General features: G+C 35.5%; 1 protein-coding gene across 2 annotated transcripts in view; it reads left to right on the forward strand.

Annotated features, from left to right (window-relative positions):
- ANGPT1 (angiopoietin 1) overlaps nucleotides 1-14,168 on the forward strand; it is a 253,410-nt gene that overhangs the window by 164,262 nt on the left and 74,980 nt on the right. Inside the window, exons 3-4 of one of the 2 annotated variants that reach the window (XM_029223174.1) lie at nucleotides 1,640-1,761; nucleotides 13,685-13,917. In XM_029223174.1, coding sequence (XP_029079007.1) covers nucleotides 1,640-1,761; nucleotides 13,685-13,917 — 355 coding nt within the window. The remainder of the gene's footprint in view (nucleotides 1-1,639; nucleotides 1,762-13,684; nucleotides 13,918-14,168) is intronic. The other variant, XM_029223175.1, reaches the window with a different exon arrangement.

The raw sequence follows: 14,168 nt of genomic DNA on the forward strand, positions 1-14,168 counted from the left end.
TTACTTATCTTGATTATTGAGTTTTTTGACACATCCTTAAATTTTACAACCCAGGCAGTTGCCTCTCTCATCTCACCCTAGTCCCTGTCCTGCTCCCCCTGCAAATACATTCCCTTTCCCCACAATCTCCATTAGCCCAAGCCCAGCCCTGATTGTGTCAGTATATTTTGAAAAGGCTTTTTCTGTGTGCATCTGATATAATTCCAGGTTTAGACCTGCTACAAAGAAGGAGGAAAGTTCTACTGGTGTCATTTTTAGAGGAGGACCCTTTAGATTGATATTGACCCTCCAGAAGGTTTCCCAGGTTCCTTTCAATACATAGTTCTAAAAAAGGTATGGTGGTTTTAAAAATTCTCAAATGACATAGGGAGCTTTTAAAACTATAATTTTACCTTCTTCCTTGCCCTCTTTACCTCCCTTAAAGAAGAAGGAGAAGGGGACAGGACAAAGGAAGTGGCACAGTTTGAAGGCATCTTCTAGGACTGGAATGTGTGTGATGTTTGCTTGGAGGATGGATAGGTTTGGGTTCATGGCTCAGACTCATGTTATATTAAAGCTTGACTAGGGCTTCCCTGGTGGCGCAGTGGTTGAGGGTCTGCCTGCCGACGCAGGGGACGTGGGTTCGTGCCCCGGTCCGGGAGGATCCCACATGCCGCGGAGCGGCTGGGCCTGTGAGCCCATGGCCGCTGAGCCTGCGCGTCCGGAGCCTGTACTCCGCAACGGGAGAGGCCACAGCAGTGAGAGGCCTGCGTACCGCAAAAAAACAAACAAACAAATAAAGCTTGACTAGCAGCATGAGTCTTTGTGATTCAAGATGAGGTGAACATTTACTGTTTCTTGAGGACCCAGCGTAGTGCAGTTGAAAGGATAACTAACAGTCTGTCTTCAGTGCATTCTGGGTTCCTGGTCACTTCATCTCCTCAGATGAAGACCCAGGATGGGTTATTTCTCCCTCTTCTTGGTTTTCTGTGTAAAGCATTAGAATTAGAGTCACAGTATCTGGGTTTGAAACCCAGCTCTTCCCTTGGTTCCTGTGTGGTTTCTGGCTTCTCTCTGAACTTCAGTTGCCTCATTTGTAAACTGATCATAATAATTCCTCTTTTCAGTGTGTACCCATGTCCGTGATATGATGACATCTGGAAGGGCTGACATGAACTAACATGATAGGTGTTCAGTAATTGTGATCATAAATCTGTCTAAACTATATCACGAGTTTTTTGCACATTTCTAATTAGTTTTTGCGAGGTGATGGATCAAGGCAGACATGTTTTACATGCCTAGTAGTTATTCTTTGTAACACACAATATCTAAGACCTTGTACTAACATTTATCTTGTACTTGTAAATATCGGAGATAATATATATAAGACAGTTAGCACAGGGGAACATCCTAGGGTTTGAGGAAATGAAAATTGAAATATGAAAATGGATTTAACAACTCAGTTTTCTCATTCAACTGCAACTTCAATCTTGAACAATATAATGTTTGAGACATGTAAGGCATTAATTAGTAGAATGTAGACCATTTAATTATTCTAGAAGAAATATTATTTAAAAAGAAAACACAGCTAAATAAAAACCCCAAAATAATTGTTTTGACTCTTTGTAAAGATTGAAATGTTTTTATCTTTTATCTTAAGGTACTAAATCAAACTTCTCGACTTGAAATACAACTGCTGGAGAATTCATTATCAACATACAAGCTAGAGAAACAACTTCTTCAACAGACAAATGAAATCCTAAAGATTCATGAGAAAAACAGGTGAAGATTGTTGTATTCCAAAAATATGTACATTTGTACTTATTTATATCCCCCACCACTCTGCCAACTCTTAAAAAAAGATAGATGTAATTTGCAAAAAGAAAAATACGGAGCCAAATTAATTTTTAATATAAAAAGGAATGAGAGCTTAAGGTGACTACAGCAAGTATGTCAACAATAAGATTAATACTGTTGCTTACACTCTTGAAATATTTCTTTTTATAACTTTTAACACTAATTTATCTAATGTTCAGTTGTTCAAATCTTACCATATCCACAAAAATTAATTGATTCTATGACTAAATTTGGTGACACAAAATATTGACAATTTTCAGCAGAACCAAAAAGTAGGGAAAAGATAGAGCTTCTGAAACTCTGTAACTTGAATTGTCACTCTACCAGCCCTAAACCTTGTACAGAGCTACAAGGTTTGAATTCAGAGATCTTTCACGGGAGAGAAGCAAATTTTCTTTTCAGAAAATTATTTCCCTATAAAGCTGATTCAAATGTTGTTTCCCCCTTCCATTTAAAGCCATTAACTCTGAACACAGTAAATTTCTTTGGTTAGCTTTATAGATGTGTTTTATAAACTATGAATCATCTCAGGTAAGTGAAAGGGACTTAAAGATCCTGATAGCCAGGATGATATATAGACTACCTGATTTTGAAGTCACTGGCATTCATGATGGGCAATTCAATCAAAGCACTGACCTCTGTAGAACAAATATATTGTATATTAACTGCATTTTCTTCTGGATATTCGGACAGCTTGAAGAAGTTTCAGTTCTTATGCATTATATTGATTTAAAGATCTTTGTGTTGCTACAGACTAATTAAATACCACTGTCTCGGTGGAATCAGAGTTTCCACCATATTCCAAACCAGAAAGGCACCTAAGATGAACTGCTAGTTCTCCTTTTACTGTACAGATGAGGGAACAGACTCAGTGGAAGTGAGTGATCTATCCAAGGTCACACAGCTTGCTGGTGGCACAACTAGGAATGTAATCCAGGTTTCTTTATTCCTAGTCTCTCTCTTTCCACTGTAGCGCATGATCTCTCAGTACTGTCTTCAACCTAGAAGGATTTCCCAACTTTATGCTAAGTGTAGGCCTTAATGACAATGATTATAATTAAACTTTTACATGAAGAAGATAAACCTGTCTTTTGGTTTAGAGTCTGAAAGGGGTCAATCCATGTTTTGTGACTTGTATTTCTAAGTCCTACATTTGTTTATCTTTGTACTATGTCATGGGGTAAACTGTATAACTAAATAACTATAAATAAACTTGACAGGACTTGACTCTGAACTGGTTGCATGATGAAATGTTCTGGAATTGAAAATCCTGTTTAAAAGTACCATTTATCCCACTGCGTTTTCACAGTAACCAGACACATACATGTAACAGGTATACTTTACGGCAACTATCCCTTGATTTAGGGGTCCTACCATGCTTTAACTTTGTCGCTAAAAGCAAACCCCATTTATAATCACGTTTCAAGATGCTATTGTGAAAGCTTTGTCTAGGAATGAAGAAGTAAAATAATGCCAATTTTAACGTATTCTTAGGTTGTTTTTATAATTCTATAAATAACACACATTTATTGTAGAAAAGTGAGCAGGTATACAAGAAAATTAAAAACCATAATCCCATCACATTGAGAGAGCTTCATATGTTGCTGTATAAAAAATATAAATATGTTTTCTCAAAAAGTTGTGTCATGCTATACATACTGTTTTGCAGCCTGCTTTCTGTGGAGATAGATACCTTTTTTAATCGGTAAAGATCCCTCTAGTATAATTCTTAATAACTACATGATATTTCATTTTATAGGTGTAACCTAGGGTCGTTTTGATTCATCTCTCACTAAGTGTGTGGCCACATATGATTTCTCTATTAAAAAAGTCATCAGCATGAATTTACACTCTTCAATTCTCCTGCTGCTGATATGTGTATTATTTTTTGGTGTATGTCTGACACTTTAGCTGGGAGGCCTGAAAGTGCTCACCCTTAACTACAAAAACAAATGCTTTTCTTAAGTGTCACTTGTACTCTGCTTGTCTCTGTCTCTGTCTCTTCTTCTTGTCTCTGTCTCTTCTTCTTGTCTCTGTCTCTTTCCCTCCTTCCTGCTCATATTCATTCTTTCTCTTCTTTTCTTTCTTCTTCCCCCCTTTCTTCTCCTTCCCCCACTCTCCCTCCTCCTCTTTCTTCTTCTTCCTCTCCTCTTCTTCTAAGTATACCCTACCTACCCTAATTCCAGATCATGTCGGATTCTTTTGTCTTTCCATTATGATTCTTGATATGGCACCTGGTGTCATTTCCTTCTATGGAATTCTCACCATAGAATAATTTTTTTTCGACAGCAACTGCTTAAAAAATGTTCTCTCTGTTCCATCAGTAAAGCTGAGTCAAAGTTTGAGCTCTCAGAAGAGCTGCACTGCGGCTCAAGTGTGCAGGGTTTCTCCATGTGCCAAGACCTCTCAGAGGAATCTGACTCCTGATCCCAAGCACATACACGCCTTCTGCTGATGAGTTTTTCCCTCACTGAATTCTAATTTCTAAGGAAAATTCAGGTTTTCTTATATATACAAATCACACCATTTATTGATAATGATAACTTTTTTCAAGATTATAACAATTTCATTTCCTAGCAGTATAGGTATTTCACAGTGAATTCAGGGATTTAGATTTTAACTTGAAATTCATTTCTGCGCTCATGCTGAAAAAAACTTAGATGCATCTTTTACTCCTACTCTGCACCCCTTAGTTTTTGACCCTCAAGTATGACATTACCTCACATGTGGTTCCTTGGGGTATTTTTTCTATCAAGGTGCTGAATCTCCTGGCATTTCCATATCTCTGTAGTTATCTGTGTCTTCCTATTGACGGGTCCATGTGTATAATGGAGTGTTGGTGGGACATCTCTTCTTAAACCAGGCATATTCTTCCACGAACCATTTAGAAGAAAAGTGTTTTTCTTTATACAAGGCAGAAGTACCCATTTGTGATACACAGCATACTTTCCCTATTATGTTTATTATTATTGTTTATTTTCATATGTGAAATGGAATTGGAGGAACTCTGCCAAGCTCTTTCTAGATCAACAAAGAAACGTGCCTCCCCATACCATTTAAGTGGATAGAAGGTGAAGGTCAAGCATGAAGCTGTTTATGTATTTTAAAATAGTTTATTGATCATCCATACCTATTCCTTAAATGAATCTTAATCCTCCAAATGCAACAAGAAGCTATTTCTACATTGAGGCATCTATGAAATGTAAGAACAACATGCCATTTGTCGGCCAGGTCTGGTTTGGATCAGCTAATACACTTTGCAAAGGGGATTATCTAAATAACGCTTTGCTTCCTCCCCCGGGAATGTTAGGGGTTGTGTCTGGGTGTGTGACTTACCAGTTTTGAGTATGATGGGGCCTCAGCTGCCAAGTCAGTGAACTGGCCCTTCAGAGGGTCCACCACTTCTTTGGCACCACTTCTTTGGCAGAACACAGAGGAATATTTTATGGACAGGATTATACTACACAATCATGCTGAGAAGTCCTGCTGATTTACATCCTGACAAATTAAATGCATCACTTGTAGGGTTGAAAACAGAATTTTGGCCTCATTAGGTTCACTTCTTTATCCCCTAAAGGGCCAAAGGCACAAAGCAGGAGTAGGATTAACAACACTTGCTCTGCTGTTTGTTTTCCTAACAGTCTAGTTGGGGGTGACTCCAAGAAGCTTCCAGTTTGCTTTTTTTAGGATTTCTTTTTATTGGATGCTATCCTAATCTCAAAACTTGGTTTCATTCCTTACCTCAAGGAAATAGCACTTAGAAGTAAGAGATCAGTAACTGGCCCATATAATTGAAATTATACAAGCAAGAACTCAAAAAAGGGGAAGCATTAATGTTTACCTCACACAGAGGGTTGGTATGACAAAGTGAGACATGTAATTGTCAACTTTTATTGGATTTCTCCAGTATATTTCTGCTCACAAAAATAGAAAAGAGAGGGTAGACAGGGAAGGATGTCATAAGGCAGATTCCTTCAGCTGAGCTAAATATGTAACTGGATCTTCTGGTGTCAAGATTTGGTCAGCTGACTAGGTTTCAAGGCACCTGTCCATCTGTGACTTAACCCCAGCTTTTTCCAAGGTTGGAGCATAGCCAGGTGAAAAAAATATTCTAGAACAAATTCTTCTGCCTCACCAGGGTACACAGGAAGAGAAATCAACACTCCATGTGTACAAAGATGGAGGCCTTGGGCTTTCTTGATCAAACTTGTGTTGAATATGCAGAATGAAGATTAGGGAAATCTTCAGTTAGACCATTTAGAGTGAAGTGAAACTACACAAATGGTGGTCATTCTGACATAGTTTCAGCAAAATTATCTGCCTAGTTATCTAATATCAGGCAGGTGAACATCTAAGCCAGGTGCTTTACATACACTACTGCTAATCCTCCAACTAATCCTGCAAACTATCTATTGTTATTTTCATTTTATATGAAGAAACTCAAGTTCAAAGAGGTCAGGTAACTTGCCCATGACCAAACAGCTGATGTATGGCAAAATTAGCATTCAAGTCCATATGATTCTCTGTCTTAATTATTATAAAAATGTTTTTCCAATATGATGCAGCCTCAGGATTAATTGATGTGGTTGTCAAGTTATCCTCAGCATAATCAAATACAAATTTGGAGAAAGGGATAGGCTAGTTGTTTTTGGCCTACTCCTATACAGATCATTATTTATTCCTCCTAATACTAGAGTAGGAAATATAAACTATTTCTTTTACCTTGGGAATTCACTGAACTTATTTGACAAGCTCCATCTATCTTCTAGCTAGAGGTTATGGGAAGCTATTAAGTTAATTTTAAGTTATTGAAGTGTGTATAATTTCAAGATACAAAATTATACCTTGCTAACAAATTTTTGTAATGGAATAGTGAAGTATTGATTTTTAATACTTAATATGCCTAAATAAATGAAAAGTTAAATCACAGTCTTTCTAATCAAAGTTATCCTCCATTTGATAAGTTCTTTACAAAATACTAAAGTAAAATCACAACGTTATCCGTCACTGTTTATGTTGTCAATTCTATCTTCTAAATGCTTTTCCAATCTATCTTTTTCTTTCTATTTACTCTGACTCTGTCTTAGGTCAAAATCCCATTAATTTTTGTCTTAGCCATTGCAGTGACCTCTTTGCATGGCTTACACCTCATGTCTCTCAAACCTATCATCCCAAAGTCTGCTAAAATTCTAAAATTCAAGTCAGATTATTTTTCCCATTTTTTTAGGTCTCCACACACACTAGTTCAGCACAACTTTTAAATCTCTAGATAGCATCTGCCCAACCCTCTTCTCGTTCTCTGTAAGGGACTGAGGAAAGTTCAAGTTCTTTAGCATGGAACATGGTCCATGATCATTATAATCCTAATTTTATAGCCTTACTTTCAGAAGTCTTCTTATATTTTAGAAGTATGGTCTAATAGCTAAGAGCAGGAGCTCTGAGGTCAGACTGCCTGGGTTTGCCTTGATTCTGCTGTAAACAACTCGGCCACATATTACTTGTGTGACATTGAGCAAGTTGTGTAAACTCTGTGCTTTGGTGTTCTCATTTGTAACGCAGGGATGATGATAATAGTTGTACATGGAGTTGATGTGAGGATTAACTGAGTTATTGCATATAAAATACTGAGGGCAGTGCTTGAAACACATAATAAGTGTTTAATCATACTAGTTGTTAGTATCACTGAAGACGATGTTTTTTCAGACATCTTTGATGTTTGCCTTGTCTGGAATGCCTTGTAGTCCTTTATTCAACTCACAAACTTCTGTCTCTTCAAAATTCAGTGCAGATATTACCCCTCCAAGAAACTTTCTGACTCTGCCAAATAGACTTGCTCATTACAACTTATGTGATAACACTCTACCTTGTTTTTTCCTCCCATTACTTCATTTATCCCATCATATTGTAATGTGTGTGTGTGTGTGTGTGTGTGTGTGTGTGTGTGTGTGTGTGTGTATCTCTACTACTGGGCTGTGACCTTCTGGAACACAGAGACTGTGTTTTATTTATTTCTGTCTTCATGCTCCCAGGCACAGTTCTCTACACATAGTATATAGAGTATTAAATGCTTTTTGAATGTTGATTGATGAACTGGCAAATGAACTGGCAAATATCCCAATAAATGTCATTTATCTATGTACACAGAAACACACATACAATTTAAAAAATATTTTAATGGAAAACAGATCACATAGTTTACATTAAATATTGTAAACATATTCATTGTTCTTAACATAAATAAAATACAGATGGCTTTTATACCACTATTCTGCATCCCCAAAAGCCCATTGCATGGCAGCCAAGGTTATCAGTGCACATTTTGAGGTTCACTAATTCAACCCAATTTTTTCGTCTCTAGACAACATCTTCTCAGACCATTCTAGACTCATGACTGTTTACCACATCTCTCTGATTGATAAAAAAAATCAACACAAACTTAACTGATTTAAATTTTATAGAAGTGTATAAATTGAAATTCAGAGTCCCAAATTCCGTATTCCTCCACCCCCTGCAGAGAATCATCATTAACAGATTGGCAGTTCGGTACCTATTCTTCCAGACTTCTTAATGAATATACTAATTATACATGTGTATATGGAGTGTGCATGTTTATCTGTGTGCTTACAGAGATACACACCCATATACAATTACACATATGCACAAGTACATATTTAAATCATATATGTGTATGTGTATAGATTGTAACTCTTTTTAAGATGCTGGGGTTTTATACTTTATAACAATTTATCATAGATATATTACACATGTAACTATATACACATATAACTCATTCATTGCTCGAGATGCACTAAAATTTACAATTTAGTAGATCTTTTATGTGATTATTTTAAATTCTCAAATATATTAACAAATTATCTGCAAATTTGACATTCTCCCCAAGTGTGCATGGGCTTTCTAGCTTCCCCAAACCTTGCTAGCCATTTGATTAATCTTGTCTACCCGAGAGGTAATGTTGTGCATCTTTTCCTGGTTATTGACCATTTGCATTCTTCTTCTGTGACTAGCCTATTCATGTATGTTTCTCATTTTTCTATTAGATTGTTTAATATCTTTATTTCCTCATATAAGCTCTTTAATGGATGTTAAAATTTTGCTGTATATGTTGTAAATATTTTCTCTAGTTTGTCATTTATTGTTCAACCTATTTTTTACAGAAGAACTGTTTTTATGTTATGAAGTGTATATATACATTTTCTTCTTGGTTTCTGGCTTCCACAGTATATTTAGCTTATTCTTATTTACCCCAAACTTTAAAAAATTTATTTGACAATGTTTACTTGAAGTGAACTATGCTTCTGTTCCACATTTTAATTACAGAAATGTTTAACTTCATATTAAATATGAAGTTTGAGAGAAAATTTACTGTGTTCAAGTTAGAAACTTAAAGTATAAATTTAACCTGAACTTACTGTGCCCTTGCTTGAATGGGGGAAAGAGATCATTCTTTAAAACCCATATTTGCAACATGTGTTGACACCATACAGATTAAAAATAATTTAAAAATTGAAACATCTGTAAGGAGATTCAGACAGGTGAAAATGAGGAGGTTTCTGTATTTTTTTAACATCTTCCTCCTGGTTTGAGGGCTATACTTATATACATAGAGCTTAGGCAACTGTCACTCCTGTGAATTCAGTTGCTGCTGTTAAGAACCCTATTGTGGGAAACAATCTGAAAGGGAGAGCTTTTTCCGTGAAAGCTTCAAGATGTGTTCAGTGATTTGAAATATTTCCAGTAAGATATGTTGGAGGAGGCAGACTGTGAAAATTAGGGGAAAAAGTCAACCAAAAGCTTCAAATAGGGCTTTATATATACTCAATTAGAGCCTTTTGCTGAAGTTAAAGGCCTAGATTATTTTGTTTATTTTATTCTTCATTAAAGTGCACCTCTGCCTCAAACTAGAAGTTAAGTGCCAAATTCTATGCATGTCTCTTCTCAAAGTGTTTCTAGAAGGATGAGAAACGTGAAGTATTGAGAATCCTGTGAGAAACTCTGTCTCTGGATTTTACGTTCAATTTGAATAGATTTAGGTGCAGAGTTTCATAAATTGTTGTTCCTTGGAACACTAATCCTAAAGGATGCATCATAATAAAATTATTTATTTAATTTAGCATTCCCCAAAACTTGACAGTAGAACTCAACAATGGAATGCCTAATAAAAATACACTGAACGCACTCTAGAAAACAGTACACTGGAGTTTGGAATCAACATCCAGGTTTTGGATTATGCATTTAAACCTAAACTAAACTTGCTGCCGAAGACCATCATAGAGAAAATATGACTACTTTGCCAATTGAATTTAGGACAGTGGAGTTGTCATGTCCTTCAGATCAACCTTTGTATATAGAAGTCTCCGTGCCTAGGTGAGCTGGCCTCTCCCAGCTGACCTGGATAGGGAAAAGTAAGAGAAACAATAAAAGGCCTCAGGACAAAATGGGATATGATCAATATATTGAGTAAGAAAATTAAATTTAATGGCAGAGGAGTTAAGGCAGAGTGATATTTAAGAAAATCTCAGTTCAGATTTTTTAAAAAAATAGCTTGGCAAAGAAATTTTGTTTTTATATGTGGAAAAGATGGATAGGTTAAAATATTGTGAAGGACAAGCTCCCAAAAATAACCAGATGGAGAGCAGCAAATACTAAAGAGATGTTAAGTTGATGCCTTGATTCTTGGCAAAATATAAGCGGGTGGAAGTAGATAGAGATTATGTTATACTAAATCAAAGAAATGAGACGCTAAAGCTAGTTTTCATAGCACTGGGTTGTCATGGGCAGACTTCTAGTCTAAGTTAGAAGACATGGCTTTTTATTTTGGTTATGACACGCACGGTATGTACACAATTTTATACAAGATATTTAGATTCTTACCTATAAACTGGGGCTTGTAACATCTACTCACTCTGTATCACTATATTACTTTAAGAATCAAAGGAGATAAGGGTTTTAAAATGCTACACAACTAAAATGGTGTATTACAACAATGTGATTAGTAAGTGGAGATGGTATATGAATATTTTCTGGCAGAAGAGTTTTGGATTCAAGCCAGTTTGGATATAGTGAGGAAGGGCTGACTTCCCAAGTAGATAATAACTAATGGATGAGAAGTATCAAAGAAAAGAGGATAGTATTTTTGGAAGCCAGATATGAAGAGAAGATGGAAGGGAGTGATGAGTGGTATCAAAAAGGTATCCGTTTTGCCTGAAGAAGTCTAAAAACTTGTCATTAATATAAAGGGTATCTCTAGTAAATAAAGTTAATAGAGAATTAGTAGAGTACAAAAGTTATTAAAGAGAATCCAAGGGAAGAAATAAGATGAGAAAATGACTAGAAGAGATAATTAACTGGTAAGACCTGCCATTTGGGAAACAGTGTGACATGTTTCCAATTTGCTTATAGTTTTTAATGCATATTTATTTTTAATGAAATATTTCATTCCCAATCCAGTGAGATGTCTGATACACAGCAGGCTTCTTACTTCCCTGAGCAGTCCCTTCTTTATTTTACATGAATATCTATTTTAAGATGACAGGTTATGTTGATATCATTTGATAACTGGTAGTCATGGTGCATTAAGGTTGTTTGGTGAATTATGAAAATTAACATTCTTTCCAACATGCTAAGTGTATACTCCTTTTACTTGGGAAATGCAGACCTTTTCTTCCACAAGCCAGTGTTGAGAATTTTTTCCTTTGGTACCAGGACTTCTTTGATCAACTTTCCATTCTCATCTCTTTCCAAAATATCCTGAAAATCAAAACAAAACAGACAAAAAGCTCCTTTATTGACATCTCAGATAGTAGTCATCTTTTAGTATATGTCTTCTTGAACAAAGAATGCATCAAAAGTAGAAAGTGTCAAAACACGTATGCAAAAAAAAAAAAAAGTGTTATGTCTGAAATAGAAGTTTCTTATAGCTGCTTTTTTTCACTTGAGGTTTTTTTCTTTCATTTTTTTCATTTCATTTCTCTCTAAAAATGAATCCTTAGAGTAAGAATAGTGTCATTTTATATTTTACATAGTGCTGAGAGCACTGTTGGCACGTAGCAACTAATAAATATGAATTATAACTATAGCATGATATTTTCCAAGCCAGAATGTTACCTACTAATTAGGAAAACTGAAAGGCCAGTGCTCATCTTATTTCAGGAACAAAATGGTAATTCAGAATTTTTATCCAGTATTTTATGACTATACATCCAAATGTTTCTTGGTAGTATACTATAACTCTTGTGAATTTAGAAGAAAAATTTCCCATAAGTTAACTGACTCTATTTTATGGGCATTTAACATCTGATCATTACCCTAGGAAGAGAAACAAAAATTATTAAAAAGTAAACTGAGGAAGAGCTAAGGCATCCGTTGTGGTTAATTCTCAGATCTGAAGGCCAAAAATTAATGGGCACAGAGACAACCTCCTCTGACATCCATAGCAAGTACACTAATCACTTAAACCAGTGGGTGGGTAAACTTTTTAACCAGTAAAAAGGCTTTTGGTTGTATTTTGTTTAGTTTTGTTTGTTTTTTAACCACTAACTTTTCCAGCAGCAAGTTATTGACACAGAAGAAAACACTATAAGACAATGAATCATGCCTACTCCTTTAGAGGTACTCTCATCTTACTCTGACTTCCTTGCCTGAATTTTTCATTTCCAAAATACTCTTTAAAAAATATAAATAACCGTCACATTTTCCCCAAATCACTATATATTTTATGATTTAAGTATTAAGTTTAAAACATTCCCTAGTGTCCCCTTTTTGAAAACTTATAGGAATGATTCAGTGCTGTATTTCTCCAAGGTAAATTAAGTGCCCAGTCTGGTATGTTACATTTGAATAACACCTTGTAAACTAAGGACTGGCTGAACCTTCTGAAAATGGAACTGAGAAAACTGAATAAGGCTTTTCTCTGAAGGATACTAGTATATTATACACTGTATAAAATGTAAATGCTTTTTATTCCCAGTCAGTTGCTAGGATCCAAGAGTGCTTCTGCATTCTCTATCATTTTTAATGTGTAATAAGCAAAGGGAGTATCCTGTGAAGAGCTCTGAGAGAAGGACGGCTCTCAGTTGAAGACTGCATCGCTCTGAGCAAAGCTTCCCAAGTCCTTTTGTAAGACCATGCCACCAGCCTAACACGGTGTTCCTTTTCGGAACCAAGTATTCAGTGATTTGGAACTTGCAGTGCCTTTAGGCCTTATCCTAAAGCTTAGATTGAGAGATAAAGTAAGCTAGTGGTTATGATACAGGACCAGATATCAAAAATCCCAAGAAATATAATTCATTGTGACTTTAGATAGCTTACTTTCTGGTTCTGTGATTTCTGCATCGATTTGCTCTTCCTTGACATCACGAAACTATTGTGAAATTTAATCACTGTGAATGTTTTGAGAATCCCAAATGAATGAAGCAAAGTAAATATCTATGTTTTGTTCATACATTTTTCTGAACTGTTGTTTCTATTTCTTATTGTACCCATTTCTTTAATGAAAATTATACTATAATTTCTGCAGACAGGGTCCAAGTCAGCTACCCTGGATGTAAGATACACCCCAGGACATAAACATTACTCTAACAATAAGTGATCTAATAATTCTTCATTTCACATGCTGTATATGTCACTCCTATTATATATATATATATATATATTTATATAATATTTATATTTACATATATATATTTTTCTGAGTCTCTCACTTAAAAAATACTTCCATGATGAAATACCTGACTAAAGTTTCTCACTTTAAATAAACTCAGGAACTAATTGAATCACAGTTTTTTTAATAGCATTTTTAAAACTAAATTTTATCTTCACTTCCTTGTAGTTTATTAGAACATAAAATCTTTGAAATGGAGGGAAAGCACAAGGAAGAATTGGACACCTTAAAGGAAGAGAAAGAGAATCTTCAAGGCTTGGTTACTCGTCAAACATACATAATCCAGGAACTGGAGAAACAATTGAACAGAGCCACCACCAATAACAGTGTCCTTCAGAAGCAGCAGCTGGAGCTGATGGACACAGTGCATAACCTTGTCAACCTCTGCACTAAGGAAGGTGGTAAGAATTTCTTTCTTACTTTGGTATAGTAAATATCTTATTTAATTATGGAGCAAGCAAATATTCAATATAGCTTTCTTAGTTGCATCAGTTGCTGTGTAGAAGCAGCAAAAGAACTTTATTCTTAGGAGCATTTCATGAAGTTACACTGACAATTTTCTCATGTTTTTAACTTCAGAGAGAGTATTCATAAGCTTGACTATTGACTTTACAACATCTTTCTAAAGGGACTTTCTAATTTCTTCTTTTTT

This window comes from Monodon monoceros, unplaced genomic scaffold (assembly GCF_005190385.1).
Source record: "Monodon monoceros isolate NGI ecotype Baffin Bay Population unplaced genomic scaffold, NGI_Narwhal_1 Super_Scaffold_14, whole genome shotgun sequence".
In the NCBI taxonomy this organism is placed as follows: Eukaryota; Metazoa; Chordata; class Mammalia; order Artiodactyla; family Monodontidae; genus Monodon; species Monodon monoceros.